This window comes from Mercenaria mercenaria, chromosome 13, assembly GCF_021730395.1.
Source record: "Mercenaria mercenaria strain notata chromosome 13, MADL_Memer_1, whole genome shotgun sequence".
In the NCBI taxonomy this organism is placed as follows: domain Eukaryota; kingdom Metazoa; phylum Mollusca; class Bivalvia; order Venerida; family Veneridae; genus Mercenaria; species Mercenaria mercenaria.
In genome coordinates this window covers 72961297-72975695 of record NC_069373.1, presented here as the reverse complement: position 1 = coordinate 72975695, position 14399 = coordinate 72961297, and the positions used below count along the sequence as shown (strand labels likewise).

The following is a 14399-nucleotide window of genomic DNA, read 5'->3' as shown; positions in this document are numbered from 1 at the left end:
TGGACATTCCTATTTACTACAGAATATAATGGACATTCCTATACATTCCTATTACTGCAGATATATAATGGACATTCCCTATTTAACTGCAGATATATAAATTGGACACTCCTATTTACAGGGTAAATTGGACATTCCTATTACTGCAGATATATAATGGACATCCCTTCTTACTGCAGATGTATAATGGACACTCCTATTTACTGCAGATATATAATGGACACCCCTATTTACTGCAGATGTATAATGGACACTCCTATTTACTGCAGATGTATAATGGACATTCCTATTTACTGCAGCTGTATAATGGACACTCCTATTTACTGCAGATATATGTAATGGATGCCCCTATTTACTGCAGATATATGATGTAAATTGGACATTCCTATTTACTGCAGATATATAATGGACACTCCTATTTACTACAGATGTAAATTGGACATTCCTATTTACTGCAGATATATAATGGACACCCCTATTACTACAGATGTATAATGGACATTCCTATTTACTGCAGATATATAATGAACACTCCTATTACGACAGTTGTAAATTGGACATTCCTATTTACTGCAGATGTATAATGGACACCCCTATTAACTGCAGATGTATAATCAACACCCCTATTTACTGCAGATATAGAATGGACACCCCTATTTACTGCAGATGTATAATGGACACCACCCCAGTTTACTGCAGATATATCATCGACTTTCCTGTTTACTGCTGATATATAATGGACATTCCTATTTACTGCAGATATATAATGGACATTCCTATTTACTGCAGATGTATAATGGACACTCCTATTTACTGCAGATATATAATGGACATTCCTATTTACTGCAGATATATAATGGACATTCCTATACATTCCTATTTACTGCAGATATATAATGGACATTCCTATTAACTGCAGATATATAATGGACACTCCTATTATTACAGGTGTAAATTGGACATTCCTATTCACTGCAGATATATAATGGACACCCCTACTTACTGCAGATGTATAATGGACACTCCTATTTATTGCAGATGTATAATGGACACTTCTATTTACTGCAGATGTATAATGGACACTCCTATAATGGACACTCGTATTTACTGCAGATGTATAATGGACACTCCTATTTACTGCACATGTGTAATGGACATTCCTATTTACTGCAGTTGTATAATGGACACCCCTGTTTACTGCAGATGTATAATGGACACCCCTATTTACTGCAGATGTATAATGGACACTTCTATTTACTGCAGATGTATATACTGGACATTCCTATTTACTGCAGATGTATAATGGACACCCATTTATTTTAGACACCCCTGTTTATTTTAGATATATCTTGGACCCCCTTGTTTATCAGATGTATATTGGACACCCCTGTTTACTGTAGATATAGTTTGGACACCTTTTTATTGTATATATAGTTTGAACACCCCTGTTTTTTTTAGATATATTTTGGACACCCCTGTTTATCAGATGTATATTGGACACCCCTATTTATCAGATGTATTTTGGATACCCCTGTTTATTTTAGATATATTTTGGACACCCCTGTTGATCAGATATATTGTTTTTTGGACACCCCTGTTTATTGTAGATGTATTTTGGACACCCCTGTTTACTGCAGATGTATGTTGGACACCCCTGTTTACTGTAGATGTATTTTGGACACCCCTGTTTACTGTAGATGTATTTTGGACACCCCTGTTTATTGCAGATGTTTTCAACCTTAACAAAGCCCGCCCGCTTAGCTCAATAGGTAAGAGCGTCGGTCTATGGATCTCGGGGTCGCGAGTTCGATCCTCGGGCTGGGCGTATGTTCTCCGTGACTATTTGATAAACGACATTGTGTCTGATATCATTAGCCCTCCACCTCTGATTCATGTGGGGAAGGTGGCAGTTACTAGCGGAGAACAGGTTTGTACTGGTACAGAATCCAGGAACACTGGTTAGGTTAACTGCCCGCCGTTACATGACTGAAATACTGTTGAAAAACGGCGTTAAACCCAAAACAAACAAAACAAAAATCAACCTTAACAAGCAAATTCAGTGAATTTATATCCCCACGGAATAAAGTTCTTTAGTGAAGGAGGGGACAATATTTGAATGATGTTTTATTTCCAGATATACAAAAGTTATGAACAATAGAACTGTATCATGGTTTGTTAGTTCACTGATTTGTCTGAGTATAATGTGATTCTTTTTTTTATACATAAACCTGTTTAAGTTAATAGAAAAACTCGAAGAGTTTTTTTTGCAAAAACGTATGTCCCTCACAATCCCCTTGTCACAATCCCCTTGTGCATATAAACCTTTTCCAAGTTACATCATAATATGGACATGTGCAGGCAAGCAAAGTCAGACGAAGGAACAGCCTAAAGGACAATGCCTACAAAGTCTATATCCCTTCGCCTTTGGCAGGGGAACAGTAAAGTGTGTAACCTTTTTTTTTTTGAAATATCACATTTAAAAGTAATGCAGACCTGGTCTAGGAAAATTGAGCTATGTAGCAGCTTTGGATTGTAGAATTCTTTTATGTCAGGAAATTATGAAATTAGCTTATGGAAAGACAAGGTTTTGGAGGCAAGAAGCAAATTATTCAAAAAGACAATAACCACTTGTTCCCTTAATCACTCCATAGACTTCAACCAATTTTAACATAGATCTGTGGCATTGAGGAACAAAGGGGACACATTTTTTATTTTAGATGCAATATTTTACTTTGGACATTTCTCCATTTCTAATGTGCCATGAAGTGTAACTACAAGAAACTGTTACCGCAAAATCAGGTGCTTAAGCATGACCAAATCTGGCCACAGTAATCAACATCAACATTAAAAGTAATTATAAATGTGGTTATGGTCACTTATGCATAGCTTATAAGTTTAAAAACGAGATCAGAGTGATCTTGGTGCCCACCATTGAGCCAGTTTTGAATGTTCCAAATTTCAAGACTAGCTCAAGGTCAAAATCAAGGACAAAGTTTATTTCGGTACACAAAACTGTGCATGTGGTCCAAATTTGAAGCCTGTACCTTCAAAAATGTGGAAGTAGGTCACTAGATCAATTTCAAGGTCAAAGTTCATTTCAGTACACAAAACTATGTATGTGGTCCAAATTTGAAGCCTGTAGCTTAAGAAGTGTGAAAGTAGGTCACTAGATCAAAATCAAGGTCAAATTTCATTTCGGAACACAGAACTATGCATGTGGTCCAAATTTGAAGCCTGTACCTTCAAAAATGTGAAAGTAGGTCACTAGGTCAATGTAAAGGTCAAAGTTTGTTTCAGTATACAAAACTATGCACGTGGTCCAAATTTGAAGGCTGTAGCTTGAGAAATGTGAAAGTAGGTCACTAGGTCAAAATCAAGGTCAATTTTCATTTCAGAACACAAAACTATGTATATGGTCCAAATTTGAAGCCTGTACCTTCAAAAATGTGAAAGTAGGTCACTAGGTCAATGTCAAGGTCAAAGTTTTTTTTCAGTGCACAAAACTATGTATGTGGTCCAAATTTGAAGGCTGTAGCTACAGAAATGTGAAAGTAGGTCACTAGGTCAAACTCAAGGTCAACTCATGTCAAGGTTCATCTTGCCACTCAAAACCATACATGTGGCCCAAATTTGAATGTTGTAGGTTATTGACAAGAAGATTTTCAAAGTTTTTCCCTATATAAGTCTATATGAACCATGTGACCCCCAGGGCGGGGCCGTATTTGACCCTACGGAGATAATTTGAATCAACTTGGTAGAGAACCACTAGATGATGCTACATTACAAATGCCAAAGCCCTAGGCTTTGTGGTTTGGACAAGAAGATTTTCAAAGTTTTTCCCTATATAAGTCTATGTAAACCATGTGACCCCCGGGGCGGGGCCATATTTGACCCTAGGGGGATAATTTGAACAATCTTAGTAGAAGACCATTAGATGATGTCACATACAAAATATCAAAGCCCTAGGCCCTCGAGTTTTGAACAAGAGGTTTATCAAAGGTTTTTTCCTATATAAGTCTATATAAACCATGTGACCCCCGGGACGAGGCCATATTAGACCCCAGGGAAATAATTTGAATCATCTTGGTAGAGGACCACTAGATGATGCTTCATACCAAATATCAAAGCCCTAGGCTCTGTGGTTTTGGACAAGAAGATTTTCAAAGTTTTTCCCTATATAAATCTATGTAAATTATAGAAATAAACAAAGGGCCATAACTCACTCAAAAATTGTTGAACCAGTCTGATTTTCAGGGGGACACAACTAGGGTACCAATACATCATTCTGACAAAGTTTGGTCAAAATCCCCCTGGTAGTTTCTGAGGAGATGTGATAACGAGAAATTGTTAACGGACGGAAGGACGACGGACCACGGACGCAGAGTGATTTGAATAGCCCACCATCTGATGATGGTGGGCTAAAAACAAGGTCAAACTTCAATTCAGAACACAAAACTATGCATGTGGTTCAAATTTAAAGCCTGTAGCTCGAGAATTGTGGAAGTAGGTCACTAGGTCAATCTCAAGGTCAGAGTTCATTTTGGAACACAAAACTAAACAGGTGGTCCAAATTTGTAAAAATGTGAAAGTAGGTCACTAGGTCAATGTCAAGGTCAGTTTATTTCGGTAAACAAATCTATGCACGTAGTCCAAATTTGAAGACTGTAGCTACAGAAATGTGAAAGTAGGTCACTAGGTCAATGTCAAGGTCAAAGTTTATTTTGGTACACGAACCTATACATGTGGTCCAAATTTGAATGTTGTAGTTTATAGACAAAAATATTTTTGAAGTTTTTCCCTATGTTAGTCTATATAAACCATGTGACCCACGGGACTGGGCCATACTTGATCCTAGGGAGATAATTTGAACAAAATTGGTAGAGAACCATTAGATGATGCTACATTACAAATATCAAAGCCCTAGGCTTTGTGGTTTGGACAAGAAGATTTTCAAAGTTTCCCCTATATAAGTCTATATAAACCTATGACCCCTGGGGCTGGGCCATATTTGACCCTAGGGAAATAATTTGAAAGATCTTGGTAAAGGACCACTATGATGCTACTTGCCAAATATCAAAGCCCTAGGCCTTGTGGTTTTGGACAGTTAGATTTTCAAAGGTTTTCCCTATATAAATTATAAAAATAAACAAAGGGCCATAACTCACTCAAAAATTGTTGAACCAGTCTGATTTTCAGAGGGACACAACTAGGATACCAATTCATCATTCTGACAAAGTTTGGTCAAAATCCCACCAGTAGTTTCTGAGGAGATGCGATAAGAAGAAATTGTTAATGGACGGACGGAAGACGATGGACCACGGACGCAGTGATTTGAATAGTCCACCATCTGATGATGGTGGGCTAAAACAACTGACAACTGCATCAGGGAATCGACTCTTTGGCTCAGTGGTTAGAGCATTGGACTTTCACCTGTGCGACCCAGGTTCAGATCGTGCCTAAGCACTTGGGATTTTTCATCATAAAATTCAAACCTCTTCAGTTTCTGTTACACTCAAGTCGTAAGAATGCACAAACAGTTGTATTAATACCTGCACAATAATAGAATTCTGGACAATTTTCCTATCACTGATGCTTGCAACAAATACCTGGTTCAACAAATACCTGGCTCAACAAATATCTGGTTCAACAACTATCTGGATTGAAAACGAAGAAAAGATCAAATAGAAAAGCGATCAGTCTTTAATTCAAGTACACATATAAATACAACATACTTTGTACAATGTATAAAGATGAAAGTTATGTAAAAATGAACACTTGTGTATAATATGACAGTTAAAGATGTACGCAGACTGAATGGATACATGTAATAAAAGTGGTGAAATATTGTACTACTTTGGTATTGGAAGATTTAAAGAGTATGTCTGCAGTTTGTTTGATCATGTAATCAGCTGTCTCCCAAATAGGATGGAAGAAATGTGGTGATACGAACGATCACGTCTCTTTCAAAAATTTTCAGCTAAATTTTTATTTTTCTCTGGCATTGTCAAATAGGCACAGACTGGATGGAAAATTCAAAGAAAATTTCAATCTGCAGATAAGGATGGCTCAACAAAATTTCAGCTTAAGAGATATGTTATAGACAAAGTTATAGCAAATTGAATATTCATAACAAACTGACCTTTGTTTGAAACTGGTAGCTGCTTTAGACATATGTATGTTTAATAAAATAAACTGCTTTACTGTATCACTGATTTTTAGTCAATGAGAAACTTTTCGCCCAAAATCTTTGCATAAACAGCCGTAAGAGCAGGGTCCACAGTTATAATACAAAGTATAGAGACCAGTTCAAAAACTCAGACCCTGGTCTCCAAACCAAGTTTAACTAGAAAATGCTTTTGTAAAAAAGCGCATGTCTCCCCCAATGCAAAGTCCTATAGGCAAGAAGTCAATAGGGGTTAGGAGCAAAAGTCAAAGAGACACTGATGGTTGGCTGCAATAGGGATCATCTACTTGGCATGTCCAATCATCCCGCTAAATTTCAACACTCCTGGCCTAGTGGTTCTCAAGTCACTGTTCAGGCTTCTGTGACCTTGACCTTTGATCAAGTGACCTCAAAATAAATAGGGGTCATCTACTCTGCAAGTCCAATCATCCTATTAAGTTTCAACATTGTAGGTCAAGTGGTTCTCAAGTTATTTCCAAAAAATGATGTTACATGAACAGGCCACTGTGGCCTTGACATTTAATAGACTGACCCCAAAATCAATAGGGGTCATCTACTCTGCATGTTCAATCATCCTATGAAGTTTCAACATTCTGGGTCAAGTGGTTCTCAAGTTATTGATCGGAACTGGTTATCAATGTTCAGGCCCCTGTGACCTTGACCTTTAACGGAGTGACCCCAAAAACAATAGGGGTCATCTACTCTGCATGTTCAATCATCCTATGAAGTTTCAACATTCTGGGTCGAGAGGTTCTCAAGCTATTGATCGGAACTGGTTGTCAATGTTCAGGCCCCTGTGACCTTGACCTTTAACAGAGTGACCCCAAAATCATTAGGGGTCATTTACTCTGCATGAACAATCATCATATGAAGTTTCAACATTCTGGGTCAAGAGGTTCTCAAGTTATTGATCGGAAATGGTTTTCCATGTTCAGGCCCCTGTGGCCTTGACCTTTAACAGAGTGACCCTAAAATCATTAGGGGTCATCTACTCTGTATGACCAATCATCCTATGAAATTTCATCATTCTGGGTCAAGTGGTTCTCAAGTTACTGACCGGAAATGGTTTTCAATGTTCAGGCCCCTGTGACCTTGACCTTTCACAGAGTGACCCCAAAATCGTTAGGAGTCATCTACTCTGCATGACCAATCATCCTATAAAGTTTCAACATTCTGGGTCAAGTGGTTCTCAAGTTACTGACCGGAAATGGTTTTCAATGTTCAGGCCCCTGTGACCTTGACCTTTAATGGAGTGACCCCAAAATCGATAGGGGTCATCTACTCTGCATGACCAATCATCCTATTAAGTTTCAACATTCTCGGTCAAGTGGTTCTCAAGTTACTGACCGGAAATGGTTTTCCATGTTCAGGCCCCTGTGACCTTGACCTTTGACAGAGTGACCCCAAAATCGATAGGGGTCATCTACTCTGCATGACCAATCATCCTATGAAGTTTCAACATTCTGGGTCAAGTGGTTCTCTAGTTATTGATCGGAAATGGTTTTCCATGTTCAGGCCCCTGTGACCTTGACCTTTGACAGAGTGACCCCAAAATCAATAGGGGTCATCTACTCTTCATGACCAATCATCCTATGAAATTTCAACATTCTGGGTCAAGTGGTTCTCTAGTTATGATCGGAAATGGTTTTCCATGTTCAGGCCCCTGTGACCTTGACCTTTCACAGAGTGACCCCAAAATCAATAGGGGTCATCTACTCTTCATGACCAATCATCCTATGAAGTTTCAACATTCTGGGTCAAGTGGTTCTCTAGTTATTGATCGGAAATGGTTTTCAATGTTCGGGCCCCTGTGACCTTGACCTTTGAGGGAGTGACCCCAAAAACAATAGGGGTCGTCTACTCCAGCAGCCCTACAACCCTATGAAGTTTGAAGGTTCTAGGTCAAACGGTTCTCCAGTTATTGCTCGGAAATGAAGTGTGACATACGGACGGACGGACGGACGGACAGGGCAAAAACAATATGTCTCCTGGGGGAGACATAATAACCTTAGACAGAGGATACTGATTTAAGTATTTCTGGTATGGATTGATTTAAACTATTTCTGCGGACTGCTGAAATTGTTTGCAACTATTCCAACAATACCTCTGTTTTCAGACCATTTTTCAGCATTATTAATTTAAAAGTAGTCAAATGGACTATTTCTCAGTACCACAAAATGTTCAGACCTCTTGTTATATTGTAACATTGCTCAACAGAGGCGGACATTTTCTTTCGCATAAAATAAATTTCTAACTAAAAGGACCTCTCCAAAACAACATCCACTACACAAAAAAGTTTTGACCTTCCAAAAAGAGTAGTCTCAAGAGGTTACACTGGATGTAAACAAATGCAGTTTGTAAAACCCGTTTTCAGTTCAAGACCATTATGACCTTGCCCTTTGACCTTCTGACCCCCATAAATGCAAGTGTTGTCTATTGACCAATGGCAGTAATTCTAATGAAGTCTGAGAGCAGTAGGTCAAAGGTTCCATTAGCTATTGAGCAGAAACAATTTTCAATTTCAAGTTCACTGAGGTCTTCACCTTTGGCCTACTGACCTGATAACATTGTGTCATTTACTTCCCACAGGCAATCATGTCCTATGAAGTTTGACCACTGTGAGTCCAAGCATTATCTAGTTATTGACCAAAAACCAAATGATCTACTGACCACCAAACAGGCTGACAATGAATAAAACAACATACCATATCGCCTCCTTTCGCAGACGGGAAAAAAAATGCACCAAATATTGTGGTAAAAATATTTTAAACATTGTTTACAAAAGGAGTTATAAATATAAAACAGAAGATTGAAAGTTAATGGTATCACAACATGACATGCATTTTATGCTAAAACCTATCTATATTATGCATCTTTAAGAAACAAATAAGAAGAAATTCTAAATTACAAAAATAGTACAAAATATGTGTATGCCTGATTTATTTTTGTTTTAGAGAATCAATTTCTGAATCATGAGTGTCTGTGAAAATTATTTCATTTTTGGATTTTCTTGACCTGGAAGGTGGAGGTAATGTAGTCATGTTGCCATGGTAACTAGTAACTAGTACAATCTTACAGGCATTTGGTTGAACAGGAGCTGTCGGAGGACAGCAACGCTTGACTATTCAGAAGCTTCATCATTAAAGAAAGTTCAAAAAATGAAAACATGCACATAAAAAAAGTACAAAAGGGGCAACAATTTTGAATAACAGAACTTTCTTGTCATATGATACTCCCTGTTATAACAGATTACATAAAAATTGCGACATCAAAAAAGGGAAATAACCTTGCAAAAAGCAAAACAGAGTTATGGAGCCTGCCCATTGCAAGATCATTACATGGACTGCATGAAGTTTCAAACCATTCATTCCCACAAGTGGTTACTGAGATACCAGCTTATATTGAAAAACTTAACCAAAAATTGCTATGTTCAAAGAAGGGCAAAAAATTAAAATAAGAGTTATGGAATCTGTGCATCCATGTCAAATCATCACCTTGAAAGTGTGTAAAGTTTCAATACTATCACTACAGTGGATACTGAAATACCAGCTTACATACAAAATTAACCAAATTATAATATTCCTATGCCGATGAATAGGAGTGTGCAATAGTTCTATGTATTCTTTGAACAGCTGAGTTTAAAAATGAAAATGTTTTTGGTCAGACATGTTTTTTTTACACTTTGCTATAAAAGCCAAATACAAATACTTCCTTTGGCAGAAAAATAGAAAGGCTGTGATTTCATACTTGTATGGATTCAATATATACTTCAAAACAATGTAAAATGTCATAATTCAGAACTTTATAATTTTGACATTTATTTGCCATACAAGTTTAAATTGTACTTATTGAGCCTAAGCCAGATGTCTTTAACGTGTCAATTCATTTGTTACTGGCATTTATTGGACAAATTTTAGTAGTTGTTTACTATTACATGGAGATACAATCAAACCTTTATTAAGTAGCCAGTTGAGGGAGTAACACAATATGGCAGCTTAAGTCAGGTGGTTGCTTAAGGTGGATGGTCGTCTGATTGGAAAGTTAGCTTAAAAGCTGCTTAAGGCAAGTGGCTGCATAACAAAGGTGACTGCTAAGGCAGGTTTCAACTGTATACAAGCTTGAAATCATAACCTCTCTATAACTTCTGTTTTAATATCTGTAAAAACACAAGGAAAATTTGTATTATATGGCACTTTTTTATAAGACCGTTCACATATGAACCGTGTCACAATGAAAGGTGTTAAAGTCAAACTGTAACTAGAGACGCTTTTGAGAAAAGCGCATGTCTCCCACAACTGCCTAATCATCTAAATAGTAAGTCAGTCTTTATATACGTTTTGTTTACTTAATCCACATGTGCAGGCGCTTTCCTGACACCAAAAGGACGCCTATACTACTAGTAGTAAAGGCGCCGGTTTGGGGGCAAAACTGCGCAAGAAATCTTGAGTGTTTTTGGTAATTCAAGGGCCATAATTCCGAAGTGCCTAGGCCAATTTGGCTAGTTATCGAACTTGGCCGAGCACTTATTGGCAGACACATTTTGTTGAAGTCTGGTGAAGATCGGGTGAGAAATGTTCGACTTAGAGTGCGGACAAGCTTTGTGACAGACTGGAGTAAATCAATATGTCTCCCACACCACTGTGTGGTGGGAGACATAATTATCCAATGTGCAATGCAAAAAAGAAACATATCCTGCAAAGAAGTACTTGTGAAATGATTAAAATTGCTGCCTTCATAACCTGTATGGCACTTGTATAATAAAGACGCAGCTTTTCATAAAAAAATTCAACAAAAATATCGAAAAAATGCAATAAAACCGTAACTAAAAACATAGCACCAAAATAATATCATAGGAACAATCTGTTTACCACAAATGTGTTAACACAATTTAAGGGAAGATACAACACCCTGTTAACCGTGTTGTATTCAACACATCATATTGTGAATATAACACAAAGTATAACTATACCAGAATAAGCAATATAAAAACGTAAATTAAGTTCAAGTTTGGTATGAGCTGTACCAAGTGAAAAGGAACCATTTGGTACAAAAAAATGAAGTCAGATGCTTTTATCAAAATACAAAAATTCTAAAAAAATAATACACAAAGGCCTTTTGAAATGAAAGGCACATATATTCAGCAGTTTGTAAAACAGGTGGGTTAAAAAGTTGAAAGCAAAAGACCCTAAAAGGGCCTCAAGTCATGGTCCTGTCCTACCTCATACACAGTAGAGGCCCTTAAAGGGCATCAACTCACACTTGTCTCTTACACAGTAGAGCTAAAATGTATTTCATTTGGCACTTATAGTTTATCGAAAAAGCTTAAAACTTCACAACACAAATCAGGCAATTATACATCAACACCTAAATTTTCATCACCAATAAATAAGCCGTTTTCCATTTGAAAACGTATAAAAATGATCTGTTAGTGACTGAACATAATATATTTGTAAACTAACCTTCCTAATACACTTATTCTAAATCAAAGTCTTATCCATGTAGTCATTTTTGTTCATCTGGGTGTAAACTACCACTATCTGAGAAGAAAATAATTTTGAAGAAGTTTTCCTTGTCAATCTAGAAAGTGATATATCATTGCCTTACATATAAATAGTACCTATATATACAACACATACCATTCCAACATTACATGACAAAGATCAAACTTTAGTATAAGCTGATAAATATTTTAAACAAAATTGTTCAGTTTTTTTTTTTTACAATAGTAACGACTGCATAACCTCTATAAACTGACACTTCTGTAGAGTGGATACCTGCCAACATATTTCTTAGTTCTTACTAATAAGCCTTACTTTAACAATTAACCTCTGATGGACAAACACCACTAAACAATAATCAAGTTTCAGACTTTCCAGTGATATTTCTCTGCAGGATTTAACAGATAATAAATCTTGTATGTTTTGGTAAATCTTGTACTTTTGATAAACCTTGTAGGTTTTTAATAAATATTGTACTTATGGTAAAGATTGTATGTTTATGATAACTTTTGACAAAACTTGTATTTTTAGTCTGTGAATATGCCCAGTAAATTGTTTTTACCTGCTATGTACTTTCTTCAAATGCATTTTAGAACCAACACTTAAATCAATTTAATGACGGAAAGGGAAGCACTTTTTACTTATACAATATACAAAATATCTTTAAACCAATTCATCTTAGGACAAATTTGCAAAAAAAGTAATGTGTGTATCTACCTACAAAATATATAAGCAGTTTTTTTCTAGTACCATTTTGCAGGTAAATAATCCTCAAAAACATATTTGGCTTTTCTTAGTTTAAAAAAGCTTGGATCTGTCGCGTATATTTTTATACAGTTATTATTCAAGTAGTCTACAAGACCAGGTACTTTCCATGCAGCTTTATCACTATTAATCAATTTTAAACACTTTCTATATACTAAGATTCACAACAAGTATATTTTTATGGCTTTCACTTCAAGTACATTTTACTGTCAGTAATAAAGAAACCTCAAAATACAGAATGACACTTAAGCTTTTCCTAGTGTCAGAAATATAAACTCCTCCAATCCTTACTCTTTTTTTTACAGTTTGTGTAGTTCTTTATGTTTGATAGTACAATCTAAAATACATCCACTATTTAAGTAGGGAGGAAGAACTCTCAGTTTCTGTCTTTGAGTCTTTTCTTTTTACAGATTTATTCTGCTTCTACAGCACAGTTTCAACTAGCACTTTCAAGATTCACACGTCAGTTTGGATTTGATCCCCATTTAGAACCATAGAACACTGCTGTCTTCCCATTTTCACACGATTTCACCATCGGCAACAATTTTGTCCTGTAAAGGGGTCGATTCCCCGAGACTGGGATCATCAGTTACTCCCGAAGTAAAAATCTGAATGTCTTCTGAAATCTGTCGGAATGTTGGCCGTGATTCACTTTCTAACGTCCAACAGCGTAGCATAAGTCCATATCTGAAAGTGTTAACATCAAAATTTTTGCATGTTTAATACACAGTTGAAACACAATTTCTCTAGCTCCCTTATTTAACAAGAGCTGTCCGTAAGACAGCCAAGCTCGACTATTCGAAATATTGTCACAGAAGCAGGAAATTATTACCCAAAATGTTAAATATCAAAAGAGTTTTAAGGTCGAAAGGGGACATAATTTGACCAAAATACATATCAGAGTTATGGGACTTGATGTTATCAACTAGTTTTATAACCCCGAAGAAACATGTTAAGTTTCAATTCAATATCTGCATTAGTTTTGGGGATAGTAACTTGCATGTAAAACTTTAACCAGAATTTTCTAAGTCCAAAAGGGGGCAAAATTTGCTCAAAATACATGTTAAGAGTTATGGAACTTGACCCAGTGAGGTTGGTAATTGACCTAGAAAAAGAATAAATAAGTTTCAAAGCTATATGCCTTTTGGTAATAGCTGTATGTACTTGCATGCAAAACTTTAACCAGGATTTTCTAAGTCCAAAAGGGGGCATGATCTGCCCAAAATACATGTCAGAGTTATGGGACTTGACCCAGTGAGGTAGGTAATTGATCTAGAAAAAGAAAAAATAAGTTTAAAATCTATATGCCTTTTAGTAATAGCTGTATGTACTTGCAAGCAAAACTTTAACCAGAATTTTTTAAGTCCAAAAGGGGGCATAATTTGGCCAAAATGAAGGTCAGAGTTATGGGACTTGGTGCTATCAACTAGTTTTATAACCTCGAAGACACATGTGAAGTTTCAATTCAATATCTGCATTAGTTTTGGAGATAGTAACTTGCATGTAAAACTTTAACCAGAATTTTCTAAGTCCAAAAGGGGGCATAATTTGCTCAAAATACATATTAGAGTTATGGAACTTGACCCAGTGAGGTTGGTAATTGACCTAGAAAAAGAATAAATAAGTTTCAAAGCTATATGCCTTTAAATGATAGCTGTATGTACTTGCATGCAAAAACTTAACCAAGGTGATACGCCGACGCCGACGCCAGGGTGAGTAGAATAGCTAGACTATTCTTTGAATAGTCGAGCTAAAAATTCCGGCTATTTCAAAGACATTTTCAAGTCCTTTCTCAAAACACATGTACTAAGTAAATAGACACAAATGTGTTATTTCAAATACTACAACAAAAATTTGCTACTATTAACTGAAAAGAAAATATATTTATGTCACAGTATGGACTTGGTCACATTAGGGGAGAACATGTGTCAGGCAGCCGGTAAGCTCAGTTG

At 36.5% G+C, this 14399-nt stretch overlaps 1 protein-coding gene across 4 annotated transcripts in view; it reads right to left on the bottom strand.

Moving 5' to 3' along the window:
• Nucleotides 1-5682: 5682 nt before the first annotated feature.
• LOC123530597 (plexin-A1-like) overlaps nt 5683-14399 on the bottom strand; it is a 112696-nt gene continuing 103979 nt past the window's right edge. For all 4 annotated transcript variants that reach the window (XM_045311378.2, XM_045311375.2, XM_045311376.2 and 1 more), the window contains one exon: nt 5683-13134. In XM_045311378.2, coding sequence (XP_045167313.2) covers nt 12966-13134 — 169 coding nt within the window. In that variant the 3' untranslated portion in view covers nt 5683-12965. The remainder of the gene's footprint in view (nt 13135-14399) is intronic.